Source organism: Emydura macquarii, unplaced genomic scaffold, assembly GCF_026122565.2.
Source record: "Emydura macquarii macquarii isolate MOO-44397 ecotype Brisbane River unplaced genomic scaffold, CSIRO-AGI_Emac_v2 contig_1363, whole genome shotgun sequence".
NCBI classification, from domain to species: Eukaryota; Metazoa; Chordata; order Testudines; family Chelidae; genus Emydura; species Emydura macquarii.
In genome coordinates, this window is record NW_027131500.1 from 21,809,666 (window position 1) to 21,826,143 (window position 16,478).

The following is a 16,478-nucleotide window of genomic DNA, read 5'->3' on the forward strand; positions in this document are numbered from 1 at the left end:
TTAATGCTTAAACTGTTGGACCATTCACATTCCATGAGCATTTGACCCCCTTGTCCCACACTCCCAGATAAAAGATCCATTTATGATGGTTTGAAATAGTATTTTAAATCTGAACCACTCTCACTTCATATGCAGAGCCTGTTGCTTTTTGGCCCCTAGAACAGTGAAAATGTTTCACACAATGTCTGTTAAGATGTGTACTGGCAATATTTATTATATTGGTGTTTAAAATTAAGAAGAAACTATCAGTTTTAGGGCAAAAATTAGATTTTTAAAGGATTTTAGAAGACCTTATATGAATGAAAATGTATTAAATTTTTAAAAAATTGCTTAACTCTTTCTCTGCATTCCTGAAACCAAAAACAATATTGTGTAAGTGCATGAGACCCATTAAAAAAATTAACTAGAAACAAAAGAGAAACTGAATAGTTAAGATTCATTCTCTAGTTGGAATGAAATGTAAATGGTAGATTATTAGCATGAATAGTGAAAAGTATATTAAAATTTTAAAATATTACATTTTTAATGGTTTGAGGTGATAGCAGCTTTAGCTGGAAAGGTTTAAGTTAAATTATAGGTTATGTCTTGATTGTGACCATTTAAGTTTTAAAATACATGGCTGGGAATATCATTGAAGAATCAATACTATTACCGAAAACAAACAGTTCTGGCCTTCTCTAACCTTCCTCCCCATTTCCTTCTTGGGTTTTCCCCCCTTTTCAGCAATGTTTTCTTCTGTCTGCTCTTAAATCAAAACCATTAATTTTTAAATACTCTGTTCTTACAAGGAATAAATCTCTCCAGTACTTCTCTTTATCATAAGACTCAAAGCAAGCAAGGATTGAGAGTCAGACAGTTATAGATCAACACAGCTGAGAATCTTAAATTTTAAATGGATCGTTGAATAAAATCCTATATAATCCTTTATCTTTTCCTTGTTCCCCTCAGAGGTTCCTGACAGTCATTGGAAAGTCCCTCTGACAGAAAATCAAAGCCCCCTAATACTATTTCAAATATAAAAGTGTTGTAACTAATTGAAACCTTTGCCCAGATGCAGCTAGATACACAGACTCATCATAGTGGAAACTGTGAAGCAATGTTTCTAAGTGTAGTGATGACAGCAAATACAACGTTTGTCCTGTTTAGCAATGCAAAATTACTAGTGTTGCTGAGGGCAAGTGCCAGTGAGACCACACAGAGCTTCAGGTTAGAGGCTAAAAAGGCCACAAACTAAGGTAAAACCAACTAAATGTAACACTTAGGACAATGTAACTCTGACTGTAACCATCTGGTGAAGGGCAGATGACAGTTATTCCTTGTACCATCTATAACCATTCTGGTATTCATAGCACTCCATTTCCTGGATTCTAATGTCTGTCCAATCCTAAATTGAACTGTAATCCCATACAAAGTACTATGCAGGGATATTACCAAATATCACACACGCACAGAATACTTGTATGACTCTGTCATCCATTGGTACAAGTAGTGAATTGATTCTTGGGTATACCCAAACTTCATTGGGTTTCAAAGGCTTATCACTTTCCTCTTCCTCATTTATACTGTAGTCTGATGGGCTGTTCAGAGCAGGAGTAATGTACTTTTGATAGTACTGTCAAAGAACAAAGTAAATTTATGGAAAGGTTACCTTCATAAATACCATCGACTTTGATTTTAGCTGAGATGTCCCATCTCCAGTACAGCCCAGTCAAGCCTCAAACCAAGTCAGTATTAAAGGTGCTGAAGCTTGTTTAGGAGATGTGCTGGTCATTGGCATAAAACAGGCTAGGATAACATATTATGCTGAGAGGTACTAGTGACTGTGTTGATCACAAACCTCTTTAAGATTGGGTATGGGCACACTCTTCAGTTAACATAACTGTCAGGCTAAATTAATCACAGGCCTCCAACCTGAGACAAAAAGGATGGTGAACCTGCTGCAAACATGGTGTGACCATGAAGAAGCCTAGAGAGATGTCTGGTTCAGGAATGCTGGCTGAACAAAGCTTGGGCCTGAAAGTGGAAAAACTGTTCCTTTTGGTTTTGTTCCCTCCTGCATTGAGAGAAGCAGGACTTTGTACATTTCTTGTAATTAAGTAATATTTTATCAAAGGTACCAGACTCCAATTTCTTGCCTCTGAATTAACATATGACTTCTTCATTACCAGTTCACTACATTAGGTTAGTAAGTTCACTTCCAAATCCTATGTGGTAAATGGTTGGGCTGCATTAACTTGACACTTGGGTATATATGTCTCAACTGTATTTTTACCAGGATGGTGGTTTCGGCGCTGGTGCCAGTGATCAGGTTTTATCAACTAGGATAAATGAGGGCACTGTGGTGTAGATAAATAAGGAACATAAATTTCATCCCATTATGCTCCAATTTCAAAAGCAAGTGAATGAGCAAACCAGGCTAGTAGTATTGAAAATAAGACTTCCAGAGGCTCCTTTGTTCACCCAGGGGCTGACACTGTGGTCCAAAATTAAGACCATGTGTAGAGAGACTTAAAGGTTCTTCAGGGTTTCTGACTGGAACTGTGCAAAAAACAGAGGTAGAAGCAGGTACCTGAGCTTTAGGTTATACTGGCAAGAAGGGGGAAAAAAAACACCAGGGTGGATTATTGAAAAGGGGAGACAGACTAACCTGCCCATTTTTGGGGCGGGAAACAGTGGAAAGATTCCTTTGAACCTAATGTTATCCTGAAAGCAAAATGGAACACACATGGTCAAGATCAGAGCCTCTTGGTCCAGTAGTACAGCTAAGGTAGTGGATGTTGCTGTACCTATCTAAAATAAATGGATATGCAAGCTCCAGTATCCCACCCAACATATGCTAGCAGTTGGCTCTGCTAAATTTCACAGAGCAAACTGCAAAGCAATGTCTTTTTTGAGTTTTTGAGCTAGAGTTTATCATGTCCAGTTTTGGGTACCATGCTTTAAGAAAGAGGTGGACAAATTGGAGAGAGTGCAGAGGAGTGCAACAAAAATTATTTAAGATTTAGAAAACATGACATAGGAAAGGTTGAAAAAGCTGGGTGTGTTTAGTATAGAGAAAAGAGGACTGAAGCGTGGACCTGATAAGTGTTCAAATAAGTTGAGGACTGTGATAAATTGTTTTTCATGTCCAATGAAGGTAGGACAATCTGCAGTAAGGGACATGTGGGTTAGATATTAGAACTATTTTTCTAACTATCAGGATAGTTAGGTACTGGATTGGGCTTCCAAGAGAGGTTGTGGAATCCCTGTCATCGTTTTTTAAGAATAGGGTCGCGAACACCTGTTGGAGATGGTATAGGTTTACTTGGTCCTGCCTCAGGGTTAGATGACTTCTCAAGGTCTCTTGCGACCCTACATTTCTGTGATTCTAAGTTTTGAAGATTTCTAAATAAATGTTTACTGAAAATGCATGGTACAGCTACAGTAGCAAATAGGTAGTTAAAATATGTTAAGTGATTTTTTTTCACTGTTTCACAGATTTACATACATGCAGAAATCTGCCTTAATATTATGATGACTCTGAACCAGACCTATATTATATTTGGTTTCTTCCATTTTACTGTGGTTAATATAAAATTTTAGTTATTCAGATAATTTCATTTTATTGTAGATTGGATTCAGGCTCACAGGGTTCATGCTACCATGCTAAAATTGCTGTGTAGACATTGCAGCTTGGGCTGGAGGTTCAGCTCTGAAGCCTGCTCCTACTCACTAGGCTTCAGACCCTAAGCTCCAACTTGAGCTGCAGTGTCTACACAGCTATTTTTAGTGCATTAGCATGAGCCCCGTGAATCTGAGTCTTTTGACCTGGGCTGCCACGGGCTCTGGAGACATAACCTTAAGTGCCTGAAGGCATGGGGCTAGTCAGCCCTATAAGTTAGTCCATCCCTGCCCTGCTTCACCTCAGCCTATGCTTTGGATTAGGATTTCAAAAGGGAGGAAGCCCAGCAGAGGGAATGCATGAGGGAAAGAAAGCTACAGGAGTGGAACTAGCTCCAGTAGTGGGTCCTGGTAGAAGGGCCAGGCTCTAAGGCGGGTGGCTCTGGGGCCAGTGTTCCTGCATAGGAATGAGGAGTAGAGGACAACTACAGAGAGCTGCTGGGCTTCTGTGAAAGGTGCTGAAAAAAGAGTTGAAAAAGGTCTGGTCTGGAAAAAGCAGAGGACTCCAAGGAAGTAGCTGGGAGTCTATGCCTTGTCCTAGAGTGGAGAAATTTAAAGATAGTCCAGAGAGGGTTGGGACCTGAGCCCAGAGGGTGGGCTAAAGAGGAGCAGTGGAACAGAAGAACTTTTATTTTACTAGACTTTAGTTACCCCAGAAGTGGATTGAACTCAAAGTGAGCCAGCCAGAAGGCGGAGCCATGTGAATCCTCAGGAGAGCTGGAAAACCCCCGTGAGGGAAATTAAGCTAGGGACACCTGCAGTGCCATCCTCCCAGTAGGGTGCACCACAGGGTAGCCACACCTGTGACAACTGTGTTGTGTTTTTCCCACAGGACTCCTTCCTCATTTCATGCACAGGATGGTTACTATTTGGAGAATGAATCATGCTTCTGTACTGAATAAGGCTGTTGTCTGTTTGACCCCTGCCTTGTTTGTTGCAGAAGTTTGAAGGGATTTAGGGTATGAGTCAGGAAACTGAAGGAAGAGAAAGTAGTTGTAGTAGTTGAATGCCACCCTGGAGAATTGGATTCTTCTCCGACCTCTGTCACAAAGTTTCTATGTAATACTGAGAAAGTCTCTTAAACCAAACTTTTGACAAGCAGTCAATAATTGTGTGTTCCCTATTTTCTGGGTACCTAAACTGAGACACCAGATTTATATAAATGCTGAGTGCTCACAATTGAAATTAAAATCTATTGGAGCTGTGCTTTCAATATATAAAGTGCTAGAAAAATGCTAAGGACTCTGAAAATTCAGATGCAAAGTGTCCCAAGTTAGATGAATACTGGATAATCCTGATCCTGCCATAACATATGTGGAGTGCATCCATAGGCCCACTAACTTTTATCAGGATAGTCGCCTATTTTAAGATGAGAACTATATGAAGAGATAAGAAACATCCACTGGTTTTATCAAAAAGAAGTATTGAGGAGATCACCTGTAAGTGTTTTGAGAATGGACTTAGTGTGTAGGCATTGTGCATGGCTCAGGAAGGAGATTCTGCGTGTAAAGGCTAATGTGAGACAAGGTGCAGAGGTGGGCATGGAGGAGAGTACACAAAGGGAATAGTCAGAAGAACAACTTGGGCTGATGGAGGATTTGGGGCTGGGAACAAAAGATTAGATATATATGAGCTAGCTTGTAGAGGACCTTGAATGTGAGAACAAAGAATTGGTTTGTATTCAGGGAGCCAATTAAGGGACTTGAAGTGAGGCTGAGTATGAGCCTATCATTCGCAGCAGTTTTGGAAGGATGAATGGAGCAAGAACTGTTCTCTTATTACATGCTTTAACTCATTAGTTTTGGTGATTTATTAACTCTAGTACATTCTGTTCATTTGCAGCCATTAATTTTAGGTAAACGCCTACTCTTTGCCCAGTTTTGGTTGGGTTTACTAAAACATAATATTGGCTGATTTACCCAAGGTCATAGAGAAAGCAGTTGGCTCAGCCTGGAATAAAATCAGAAATCTCTTGATCTCAACAGTTCGGTCTGATCACTAATCCAAATGACTGCCTGTGGTAGGGATTTTTAGTCTTGACCGTAATTTTACTAATACACATCTGGCTGGGTATTTCTGACTCTTAAGAATTTTATCACCAATAGACTGCCTTTTTTCCTTCTTAAAGACAAGGTGGGTGGGGTAGTATCTTTTATTGGACTAACTTCTGTTGGTGAAAGAGACAAGCTTTCGAGCTACACAGAGCTCTTCTTCAGATCTTTTTCCTTCTTAAAATTCATTTGTCATTTTAAAGGCCAGGTTGGGCATATTTTCTTCTAGAAATGTCTGGATATGAAAATGTATTTTGTAATAAATAGTGTGACACAGATAATTAAGTTAGATGCAGATTCTTTTCTTAATCTCCAAATCAATTAAAAGGCTGGATAAATGAGATTTGGAAACAGTAGGTTGCAGAAATGAGAAGCCATCGCATTGTACACAGTCGATTAAAACAAGAAGAAATAGAACAGATACTTTGATAAGTGTTGTGCCTGTGTTAACCTTGATGGCTATTATCGGGGGGATGATGCTATATCTATTTCATTGGCTTAGGCTTTTTTCATGCTGAGAGAAATCAATACTTTGAGTTGCTGGATGACAGAGGCATCGCTTCAGAATTGAAGGTGGCTGTCACACATTGTCATTGGTTGACTTTTGTTCACTATTGAGGTTTTAAGCTTTCATTTTTCTAAGTCTTATTCAGGAGTCATTGTAAGATTTCCCTGGGTAGCATTTTTTTTAGTCCAGACTTGAAGCCTGAGGTCAGGGATCAAGTGCAAAGATCTTTGAAAGTGGAAGATTGAGGAGTGCCTTCATTTACAAAAATGTCCTTATTTAAAGGGAATTTGCATTGGCAACAGGACTGTTCCTTGTCTTTTGGAGTATTTTTTTCTTAACTTGTCCTAGAAAGTGTCATTTGTTCATGATGTTAGTAATTTTTAGCCAAATTAGGCAAAGGAAGTGGCATACTTCAAAATATTTAGTGAGATCTTTTTGGCAGGTTAAAGTACAGAAAATGGACTGTGTAATAATGTTGCCTTTTAAAAAATCCTTACTGCTATCAAATGCTGTTACAGTTTGACATAGCTTGTGTAAAACATAACAGTGTAGTTTTAGGAGTTGTAGTGATGCATATGTAAATGTTACTGTGCACAGGAAACCATTAACTGTTAATTTTGTTTTATAGAAAAACACAGCTTTATTTGATATCTTTAAAATACTCTACAATCCCATTGGACCTGCTCCTGAAACACCATTTAAAACATGTAACAAGCACCAAAGTGCTCATGGGAGTGGAAACTTTGGTTTAATTTACACATAGGTCCATATCAGTCTAGTCACTTACAACCATGTAGAAGTCTGCAGGGCATGTACTGGTATTATAGTTTGCAACCAGCTGGCCATCCAATAGAAAACCGAGGAAATAAATATATAATGATTTGTAGAACCCTAGAAAAGGTTACATGCAAACAAAATCCTTAACCAGCTTACTGAAAATGACTATTTTCAAAATTTGCTGATTAATATAAAAACAAAATATACATAGTTCATGACCTCTGATTTCAAACCTCTGTTGTAGCTGATCTTCAGGTAAACCTATCATTTTGATTACTGAGTTTTATTGAATTTTAACTGTACTGGTACATGGACAATAAGTTGTCAAATATTGATATGGGCATGTGACCTACAGATGGTTTATGTTGTAATCTGGCATTCTTTTAGACCACTCATGTCTCTGACAGATCAGTTCTCCATTTTCTAGTTGTAAGATGAATGGGAGTGAGAGGAGAGTTTCTTAGTACTATTCCTCTACCACCAGAATGGCATTTTAATTGGGTCCCAAAAGGCATGACGTACTTGAGCATATGTCCTTTAGATAATTAAAAGGAAGAAAGTATTAACTTAATAGGCATTACAACCCCTCAATTTTGTTGTGTACGCTAATTATCTGGTAGCTGACTCCCAGACACCTTGTCCTTGCATGAAAGTAAAGAAAAATAAAACTCCTTTGAGTTAAACTCACAGTGCAAGCTTACATTGTGAAATTTCTTTGCTGTATTTACAGTCTCAGTAAGTGGCTAGTCAGTGACACAATTTTCACTGTAGCATCAGTTTCCCCCATTTTAGGATGCTGACGTCTGGAGACCTTAGAAAATGTATGCTCCACGATCCAAACCACGATCCCAGTAAAATTGCTGATCAATCCATGTTCAACATGAAAATATGGTCATTTGATTATAGGCCATGTAGACTCTTGTTCAAATTTTCTCTGCAGTACCATGTACAGGATAATATGAAATTTGAAACTGGTGGGGAGAGGAAGCCCTTAAACTGTAAAGCATTAGCCCCGACAGATGTCTATCTTCAGATTAATGTATATTCCAGTTACATGTTTTTTCATTGAGTTCAAAACTAACCTAAACTTTGACACAGCACCAAGTGAATCATTTCCTAAGTCAATTCCTAAGGCTTAAACCATTCCAAGTGATGCAACTGCATCATATACTCTCTGCTAATTCTTCCTATTCTTAAACTCTCTAAGTAAGAGAAGAAATTATGTAGCGTCTACCTCAGTGGAAACTGGTTAGAAGCAAAACTTAAAACTGATTTATTTGTAGAGATTTTACTGGTTTGCTGAGACAAACTGTGTCTGGTGGAATAATAGCTAGGAAGTTTTTCTCCTATTTGGGCTACATGGTGATGGACAGAATTCCAGTCAGAAGCCTAATTATTTAGGATAATTGTAATAGAAAGGTTGGCCTGTAACAGAGACTCATCTCTAAAACTGCCACTTCTACGGTTATTTTGTAAGTGAAGAATGGAGAGTAAATAAAGATATAAATTAGTACCACGCTAGAAAACCCCACCCCCCATAGTTTTAGTATTGAGATTAATCTTCTACCTTTTTAATGGTCTTATTCAATAAGGAACAGATTCAGGATTAGACATTTTTATTTTCACTGGTTTCCTGCAAATCGTTTAAGAATTGAGTGTAAAGAAGAAAGCATCCAGGAATAGCAGAAGACTAGGGCTAATATCAAAATGAACATAGAGAAGATTGCATAAGTAATATCTTGCTGTGTATTTTACCCTTTCTTGACATCTTCTCTTTTCCCGTCCTACCCAAAGTTGGGATGTGAGACTTGTTACCTTTAAGGGATTTTATAATCTGGCCAGATTGTTGGGACCACTAAGAGCTGTATGGGGAAAGGAGTTGGCATACACAAAACTATCAGGAGAAAGATACTTGGAATTGTGCCTAAGTCAAGACTGAGATTTGAAGTGTTTTTACCAGCTTGTTCAACACATCAGGCTGTTCCAAAATCTGACTCTGACAATGAGTGTAGATACCTGTCAGTAGTCATTTTTGCCAAGATACTCCCAGGTTTTGAAAATATATCTTGTATCTGTAACTGTGGGCCTGACTGCTGTCCCAGGACTGTGTGGTAGTGGAAGAGGTTTTTTTATAAAAACTGAGCATCTCTCCTCTCTACTTAGCAGCCCTGTCATCCAAGCCCTGCTGTCTGCCTGTGTCTCATGCATGGACTCGGCTCTCTGATCTACTGTCTTAAAGCTACTTCTATAGAACTTTGCTTAGCTTAATGAGGGATAGAGGCATTTGTCAGGCACTGGGGGGAGGTGGCCACTGAACAACTGTGAGAGTAAACCTGCGTATGAGCAAAGAGAGGGATAAGTTACAGGGTGGTGGGTAATGAGGGAGAAGCCATTGTGGGAGGTGATGGTAGCCATGCAAGTTTGGGGAAATAGGAGTGTGGAAAGCCATGAGAAGGGGGAACCGTGGTACGGAGGGTCAATGCTCTTCCCAACAATAATTTTTCATGTAAGATTTCAGAGGCCAATGGAGAATTAACGTATGTTCTGACAAAATTTTGTTTTTCCTTTGTTCTCCCTCTCCTTCCTCTCCCCCCCCCCCCAAACATTTCTAAAACTAAAATTACTTAACAAACACTAGAATGTGCACACAAATCTGGCAGCTTAAGGATCTGATGGCCCACTAATCTTTCGTTTATTCAGAGAATTTTCCCTGACACAACTTTTCAGATGTTAACAACTATGCATGAGCAGGAGCCAAACATCTGAGAGATCTGCAGCAGCTTCTGTGTCTTATTGTAATAACGTAAAATGTTAATGAGCTTGTTGCAGTTAAGATTCCTGCATGATGTGATGTCATAATTGTGATGTTTCTGCTTATTAAAGCCTGTCAATTTTCAAACGGACTCTGAAGGAAATAGCAAACTTTTAATAATTAATTTTAAAAGGTCTATCATGTTGGTTTGCTGAAAGAGAAATCTTATTAGTTTTAATCTAGTGACAAACTAATGCTATTTTATCCTATGTACATTCAAGTTGTTAGGAGGAGGATGCCACTGGTGTCTCCCTTCTTTTGAATATCATGTCTACACACTGAAATGCCTTATTGGTATTTTAAAAAGAATGTGTTCAAAATTGCAACATAAAGAGATTTTTAGAGGTACAAGTTCATTATATCTTTTACAAAACATTCTAGTTTGATTACCATTTTATCATGTTTTAAGGTCAAATGTGACTTTAATGTTCCATAAGGAGACAGAGATTGATAATTGGGAAAGAATAACCCTCTAATGTGATTTATATATATGGATTTTATGTCAGATATGAAAAGTTGCTGTTCAAATTGTAAAGGAGGATCCATTAAAGAGCACTTTACTACTTAGCTTACCTTGGACACTTGTTTTTAGAATTCTTTCAAGCAACTTAAAAATAACAGCTTATCAAACATTTACTAAGTGCTGGTGAAGAGAATTCAAAATTGTCATGGATGCAGGATAGGTTAATGTACTGGAGAAGACAGCAGTGTTTAAAAGGAGCTATAAAAATCTTGTTTAGATGTGATCATAACTAGCCATCTTATTTTTTTGCCGGGGAGGCGATGGTGGGCTGCTGTGTTTAGGCATACAAAAGGCGATTCCTGATAATGTTTAATTGAACTGGAAACTCTACTTAGTGCCTATGGTTCACACTTTCTGGATTTCTGTTCATCAGGTGAGCATTGTAAGAGTCATGGGAGAATTGGGAAACAGGAGAATTGCAAATTCTCCCTCTAGATTTTGCCTATGAATTTGTAATCAGCATATTCTTACTGTTAACATTTATGGGGGTCTGTAAAATTAAATGCTTATTATCCACTGGTTTCTTTATATAATGTAAACATTTATGAAAATCTATATCAAATGTATTTTAGTCATTTTCCCACACTTTTTCCTATTTATAATTGTTGAAATTAAAGAGAGAGACTGATTTAAAAACTACTTTATTTCGTATATGTCATACGGCATAACTACTTAGTGTTTTACATGTGTAGTTTTTGTTTTTAATATCTTCAGCAGTATCTAAGCTTGAAAAAATTGTGCTAAAGTCCGTATTGGTTGCTTTCCTCCTCCTCCCCCCCCCTCAAAAAAAAAAAAAAAAGAAGACAAAAAAAGAAATTTTTTCTTATTTGTTTGGACAGATATTTGTGTCCCTTTGACTAACTAGATCACAGAATAATCCAATCATTGACAAAGGCTGAAGTGCCTTGTCTACCTATCATGTGGTATTTGTAGAACTGCCAGGGTGAAATCTGAGTTTAGAAACAGGAAGCGTTAAAGTTGGGGAAGAGAAACTTTCATTGCCTCTACCCATGTCTGTAGCTGTTCTATATGTTAATAGGCTTCAGTCTCCAGTGCTGTTCATGAACAGCATGTTAACAGGAAAAGAAAAAGAAACACACAGGAAAGCAAGAGATAAGAATAGCAAATTTAGTTTCACCATTTAGTAGTTTTGTAATTAGTTTTTGTTAATGGGGTTACATTTTGACAACTTTGAAAATGTAATATTTTTACAAACAGATATCATACATAAACTTAGTGTTGACTTTCCCACACTGACCTGCTAATGTACCACAGCCTTATGTCTAGAGGAATCACCTCTGTTGGTGAAAAGATAGTTCAGTCTTCATATCCATTCAATGTTTTTTCTCTCTGAAACTTCCAGCAAGACAACTGTGTCTTGCTATCATACTATCCAAATAGTGTATATAAGATGTTGATTTTATTTAAGGGAAAGATCTTCAAAGGCAGTTATGTGCCCAACTGCTATTGACTTTTAATGCAATTGCATGTCTGTCTAACTGCTATCTGCATCTTTGAAGAGCTCCCCTTTGAGACTGACACCATAAAATCTACACTCTTGCAGTGTGATGGAATTGGTTGTTCCTAAATGTTCTATTGTGCTGTCAGGTTAGTAATGTTTTAAATAAAATCTTGAGAGAACACAATGTAGTGGCTAAAGTACATGACTAATCTGAGTTCTGTATTTAGCTGTGCTATAGATGTACTTATAACCATGATAACTATTCTATCTCTCAAGTTTGCCCATCTGTAAAATGGGGATAATTTTTACCTCTGAAGAGTTTAGTAAGACTAATTCATTGTTTGTAAAGTACTTTACTTTACTTTCTTGGCTGGAAGGTTGAAGTGCAAAATATTAAAGTATTTATTCTTTTCTTAGTCGCTGTGTGCCCAGTATTCTGCAGATAAGCGAGAGGATGAAAAGATGTGTGATCATTTGATAAGAGCAGCCAAGTTCCGAGACCATGTGACTGCAACCCAACTAATACAGAAAATTATCAACATTCTGACAGATAAGCATGGAGCCTGGGGAAATTCTGCGTCAAGGTAAAGATAAAGTTTTAAGATTTGGCATTTGTTCAGATATGCTGGCATGATGTGGATTAATGTCTTCAGATGAGGTCAAGCCTAATGAAAAATTGGCATATTACAGTTTTGTTCTTTATAAATCAATATATATTTAAAGAAAAAATTTGGAAGACATGGAGGATTTTACTTGCGCAATCTGATATCTACAATTGGAGCTTAAGCCATTTTACTTTTTTCAACAGTTGTTTACTCACAAAGCAGTATTTGTAGTTTAATGACTTCTCTATGAGCCATTACTTATGCATATCTGAAATGATAAAAATACATTTTGCTTTCCTGTATGTAGAGAACCAGTGCAATATATGTGAAAGCAACAACAAAATAGAAAAAATTCTTCCACAGTTGGATTTAAACTTTATCACTGCATAGAGCTACAGTTTTTTTCTTCAAATTCCAGTATGACTATATCATTTATTTAAAAAAAACCCCAGAAAATACATGAATAAATATTCTCTAAAGTATTTAAGGTTGGAATGGAATATTTAACATCTGACCAGTGGAAATGTATGATGAGAGGTAAGGAAAGAGGAAAATGATTATTTACTATGTTGCCTTCTATTCAGATACATTAGAGCAAAACACAATCAAATGAGAATTACATGGCTTTCATTTGGGAAATTCTACACATATGGAATAGTAATTACATTGACTCCTGTTTAATTGATTCTGCGCAAGTCAAGTTGATAGTTTCAGTTGAATATTTAAAATTAAAGTTCAAGTCCTAGAACTGCATGTCTGATTAGGGTTTAAAATGAAATTGAATATGTCTTGGCTAGAACATACCATTCTGGGTACATTTGCCTCTTGAAATGCTGTCATTTGTATGTAATGCAATGAAAGGTGCAGGTAGAAAATATGAGTGAAAAATTACCTATTTTTGCCAATAATCTCTATTAGCTGCTTAGTTTTTAAGAAAACCCCCAATTTTACCATGTTCAGCAATTTTTGATTTCATAATAAAAAGTTTTGAAGGATATTAGCTATTAAGTACTATTAATATTGAGGTTTAAATTATAGCATATTAGACTTACAGTTTAGCCAGAAACCCAAAATGTGGTGCTCAAATGTGGTGCATAAACTGTTTAAACATGGAAAGCCTTTATGAAAATATTCAACAAGAAAATACAAAAAAATTAAACTCTTGAACATTTATGGCAAATGTTGGTTAGTTAGTTGTTTTTTATGAACATAGTATTTTAAATTTAATATGGTCTTTTCAAACAACTTTGTAATGCACTTCATACAACAATGGTTCTTCAGTTTTCAGAGGGAGTGTGCCCTTAGTGGTTTGTTCAGTTGTTTGTATTCCTTGGCTTGGAACACTTTCTGATCTTAATGACTTTTAAATAAGGAATATGAAGAACTCTTTGCCATTTAGTTGTGTTTTGCTTATTATGATAATACTAGTGTAGCTAGATAGGTGGGGATGTAATTGATAAAACATACTGCACTCAGAGAATGGGTTAACTATTCTATGATTTTCTTCATATGAGGCTTGCATAATCAGCTTGTAAATTATGTAGTGTAGAAAATATGGGCATGATTATTTCTATTTTATAATAAATAATGATCTACAGTGAAATGGAAATATCACATAATGCACTTTGCGATACACTTAACATAATTCTTGGAAACTTAAATGGCATTAGAGGAAAAAAATCTTTATCGGGAAGCCAGAATGCATTTACTCATCATAAACCTGTTTAAAAAAAAAAAAAAAAAAGTACACAATGATTGTCATCCTAATAAAAAGCTGTATTAAAGAGGTTAAATTAAAAGAGGTTTTTCAGCCTATATTTTATTTTTCCTCAAAGAATTATACTAGTTTTTTGTCATGTAAATTCAATGTTAGTAGTACTTTTTTAATATTTAGTTTGTGGTATTTTGTTTTTTCATCCTCCTTTGGAATCCATATAATTGCTTGTAGCCATGGCTCTGAAGGCCTAATACTTTCCCATTAATGTCATTTATTTTGTTTCAATATTGATGGCTTTTCTAATGCCATACGATCAGTGGGCCGCAGTGCTGGCAGCTGGCCTGGGATCGGCAGTGGTTTTAATAAATCACAATCAGACTCGTGCCATTACATCAATATTTTTAGTCAATTATAGAGAAGGTCAGGTGCTACATTCAGTATAGGAGCCCCAGCATGTGGCATTTGAGAAACATCTGGTACTGCAACAAAACTGCAAGCCGGGGAAAAAAGAATCCAATTTATCCCATCTAAAGAGACCAAATGAAATCTGCTGCTTTATGGATAACACAATGATGATTATAGCCATTTTGAACATGTTATACTTGCTAGACTTAATACGCTTTATATAGACATATTCCCTAAAGTTTCCATTCAATAAAAACTGAAAATGAAAATATTATTTTCTCAGAAGCAGATGTGAATTGTTGTTTCCTCACAGCAGGCATCTAATATCTTTTGACACCTAGTGACCTGCCTGAATGCAATTTGTGTCTTAATATCCAGATTGTACCAGCTTTTGCCACATGAGAGAGAGCAAGCAAGCTCTTTTTCCTCCTCTGGATTTGAAGTTCTGGCTATTGCAAAGAAAGTATTCCTCTCACAGAGCTCTGATATCTGTGTGCCCTTTACTGTCATTGCATTTTTTCAAATGCTTAGAGATTTCAGGAAATAATGGGACAGACAAGTACCTGTTCATCCATATATTACTGTCACCTGGAGTGAGGCTCAGGTGAAAACAGAGAGAGCCTGATAAGAATGGTGGAATAAGCAAGAAAGAGGACACAAATGAACAGAGTGGCAGAAGTAATTTTTTTCTGGTGCATAGAGCAGGCATTGTGTTTATTTGGGTCAGGAGACAAATCATCTTTCATGTAGATGACACCTGGTAAAGTGGCTGAATATAAGAAGGATGAGGAGAGATGATGGAGAACACTGGATGAAAGTCTCAGAGGACATACTACCCTTTTCTCATATCGTCCTTCATTGCATTCTAATAGGCTGACTAATGTACCATGGAAATTCGCTCCTGGTATTAGAGGAGAAAAGGGTGGTACTCTTCTCAGAAAAATGCAAAGGTAGAACTGCAGACATAAATTATTTTAGAAGCAATAAGGTTTAGGAATTTTTAAGAGAACCTCTGTATATCAAGATCTCTGAATGCTTTTGATTAGTTTAGGAGACTGAGTTTAGGCTCAGGTTTCGGTTGCTTAAGAAACTCTGTTTCAGATTGGTTGAATGTGTTCTAATGGATGCCCTGAAGCAAGAGGCGTCTCTGCCTTAGAGACATTCATCTTTTTTCTGTGTCACAGGCTTGCTGGTAAAAATCTTTGTGATGCTCTCTCCAATTTTTCTTCAGTAAATCAAATCTTCCTTCTTTCAGAAAGATGAATGCTGTAAGGTTGGGGTGTTATAAAAAAAAAAATCAATGCAGGCAAAATTGAAACAGTATGCCTCTGTATTGATTGGCCTTGTGAAATCGAAACTAACAGCTTTGTAACTGTTCCAGTGGACAGTTAGCTGACCTGTAATGGATAAACTATCAATATTAGCATTACTATTTTATCTTGTAGTATGTCATTGTAGAATCCAGAGTCCAGGGAAAGAGAAGGGTTGAACTGAATTTTTAATGTTAGTTATAAGAAGTAACCACATTCTTTTCCTCTGTGCAGTTGTTTGTAGATAAGTTACTAATGTACTTGTTCTGTTTTAAAACACAGTATTACTGTAAAGAGCAGTGATTATTTTTAACCTTTTTCCTTTGGAATTTGCTATAAAATGCATTTCAAAATATTTGGTTCTTTTTAATAAAAAGAACGAGAAAAAGAACCAAACAAAACAGCACCAAGAACTCTGCTTATCAGTGCAAATGTAGTTTTATTAGTCTAAAAATTGAGACACGATGTGCCTTTTTGCCCATCTGGAGTAAATTGTGTTACTGAGTTTAATAAAAATTACAAAGTTCCAAGATGTTCATCATAGATTTATATAGTGTACTCTTCCTAAATAGGCGTAAATGCACAGAATTTTTTAAATGACCCCATAACATGCATGTCCTGATGAAGATGTATAATTTTTCCCCTTTC

General features: G+C 36.8%; 1 protein-coding gene across 8 annotated transcripts in view; it reads left to right on the forward strand.

Moving 5' to 3' along the window:
- LRBA (LPS responsive beige-like anchor protein) overlaps positions 1-16,478 on the forward strand; it is a 576,880-nt gene that overhangs the window by 232,162 nt on the left and 328,240 nt on the right. For all 8 annotated transcript variants that reach the window (XM_067551903.1, XM_067551904.1, XM_067551906.1 and 5 more), the window contains one exon: positions 12,211-12,377. In XM_067551903.1, coding sequence (XP_067408004.1) covers positions 12,211-12,377 — 167 coding nt within the window. The remainder of the gene's footprint in view (positions 1-12,210; positions 12,378-16,478) is intronic.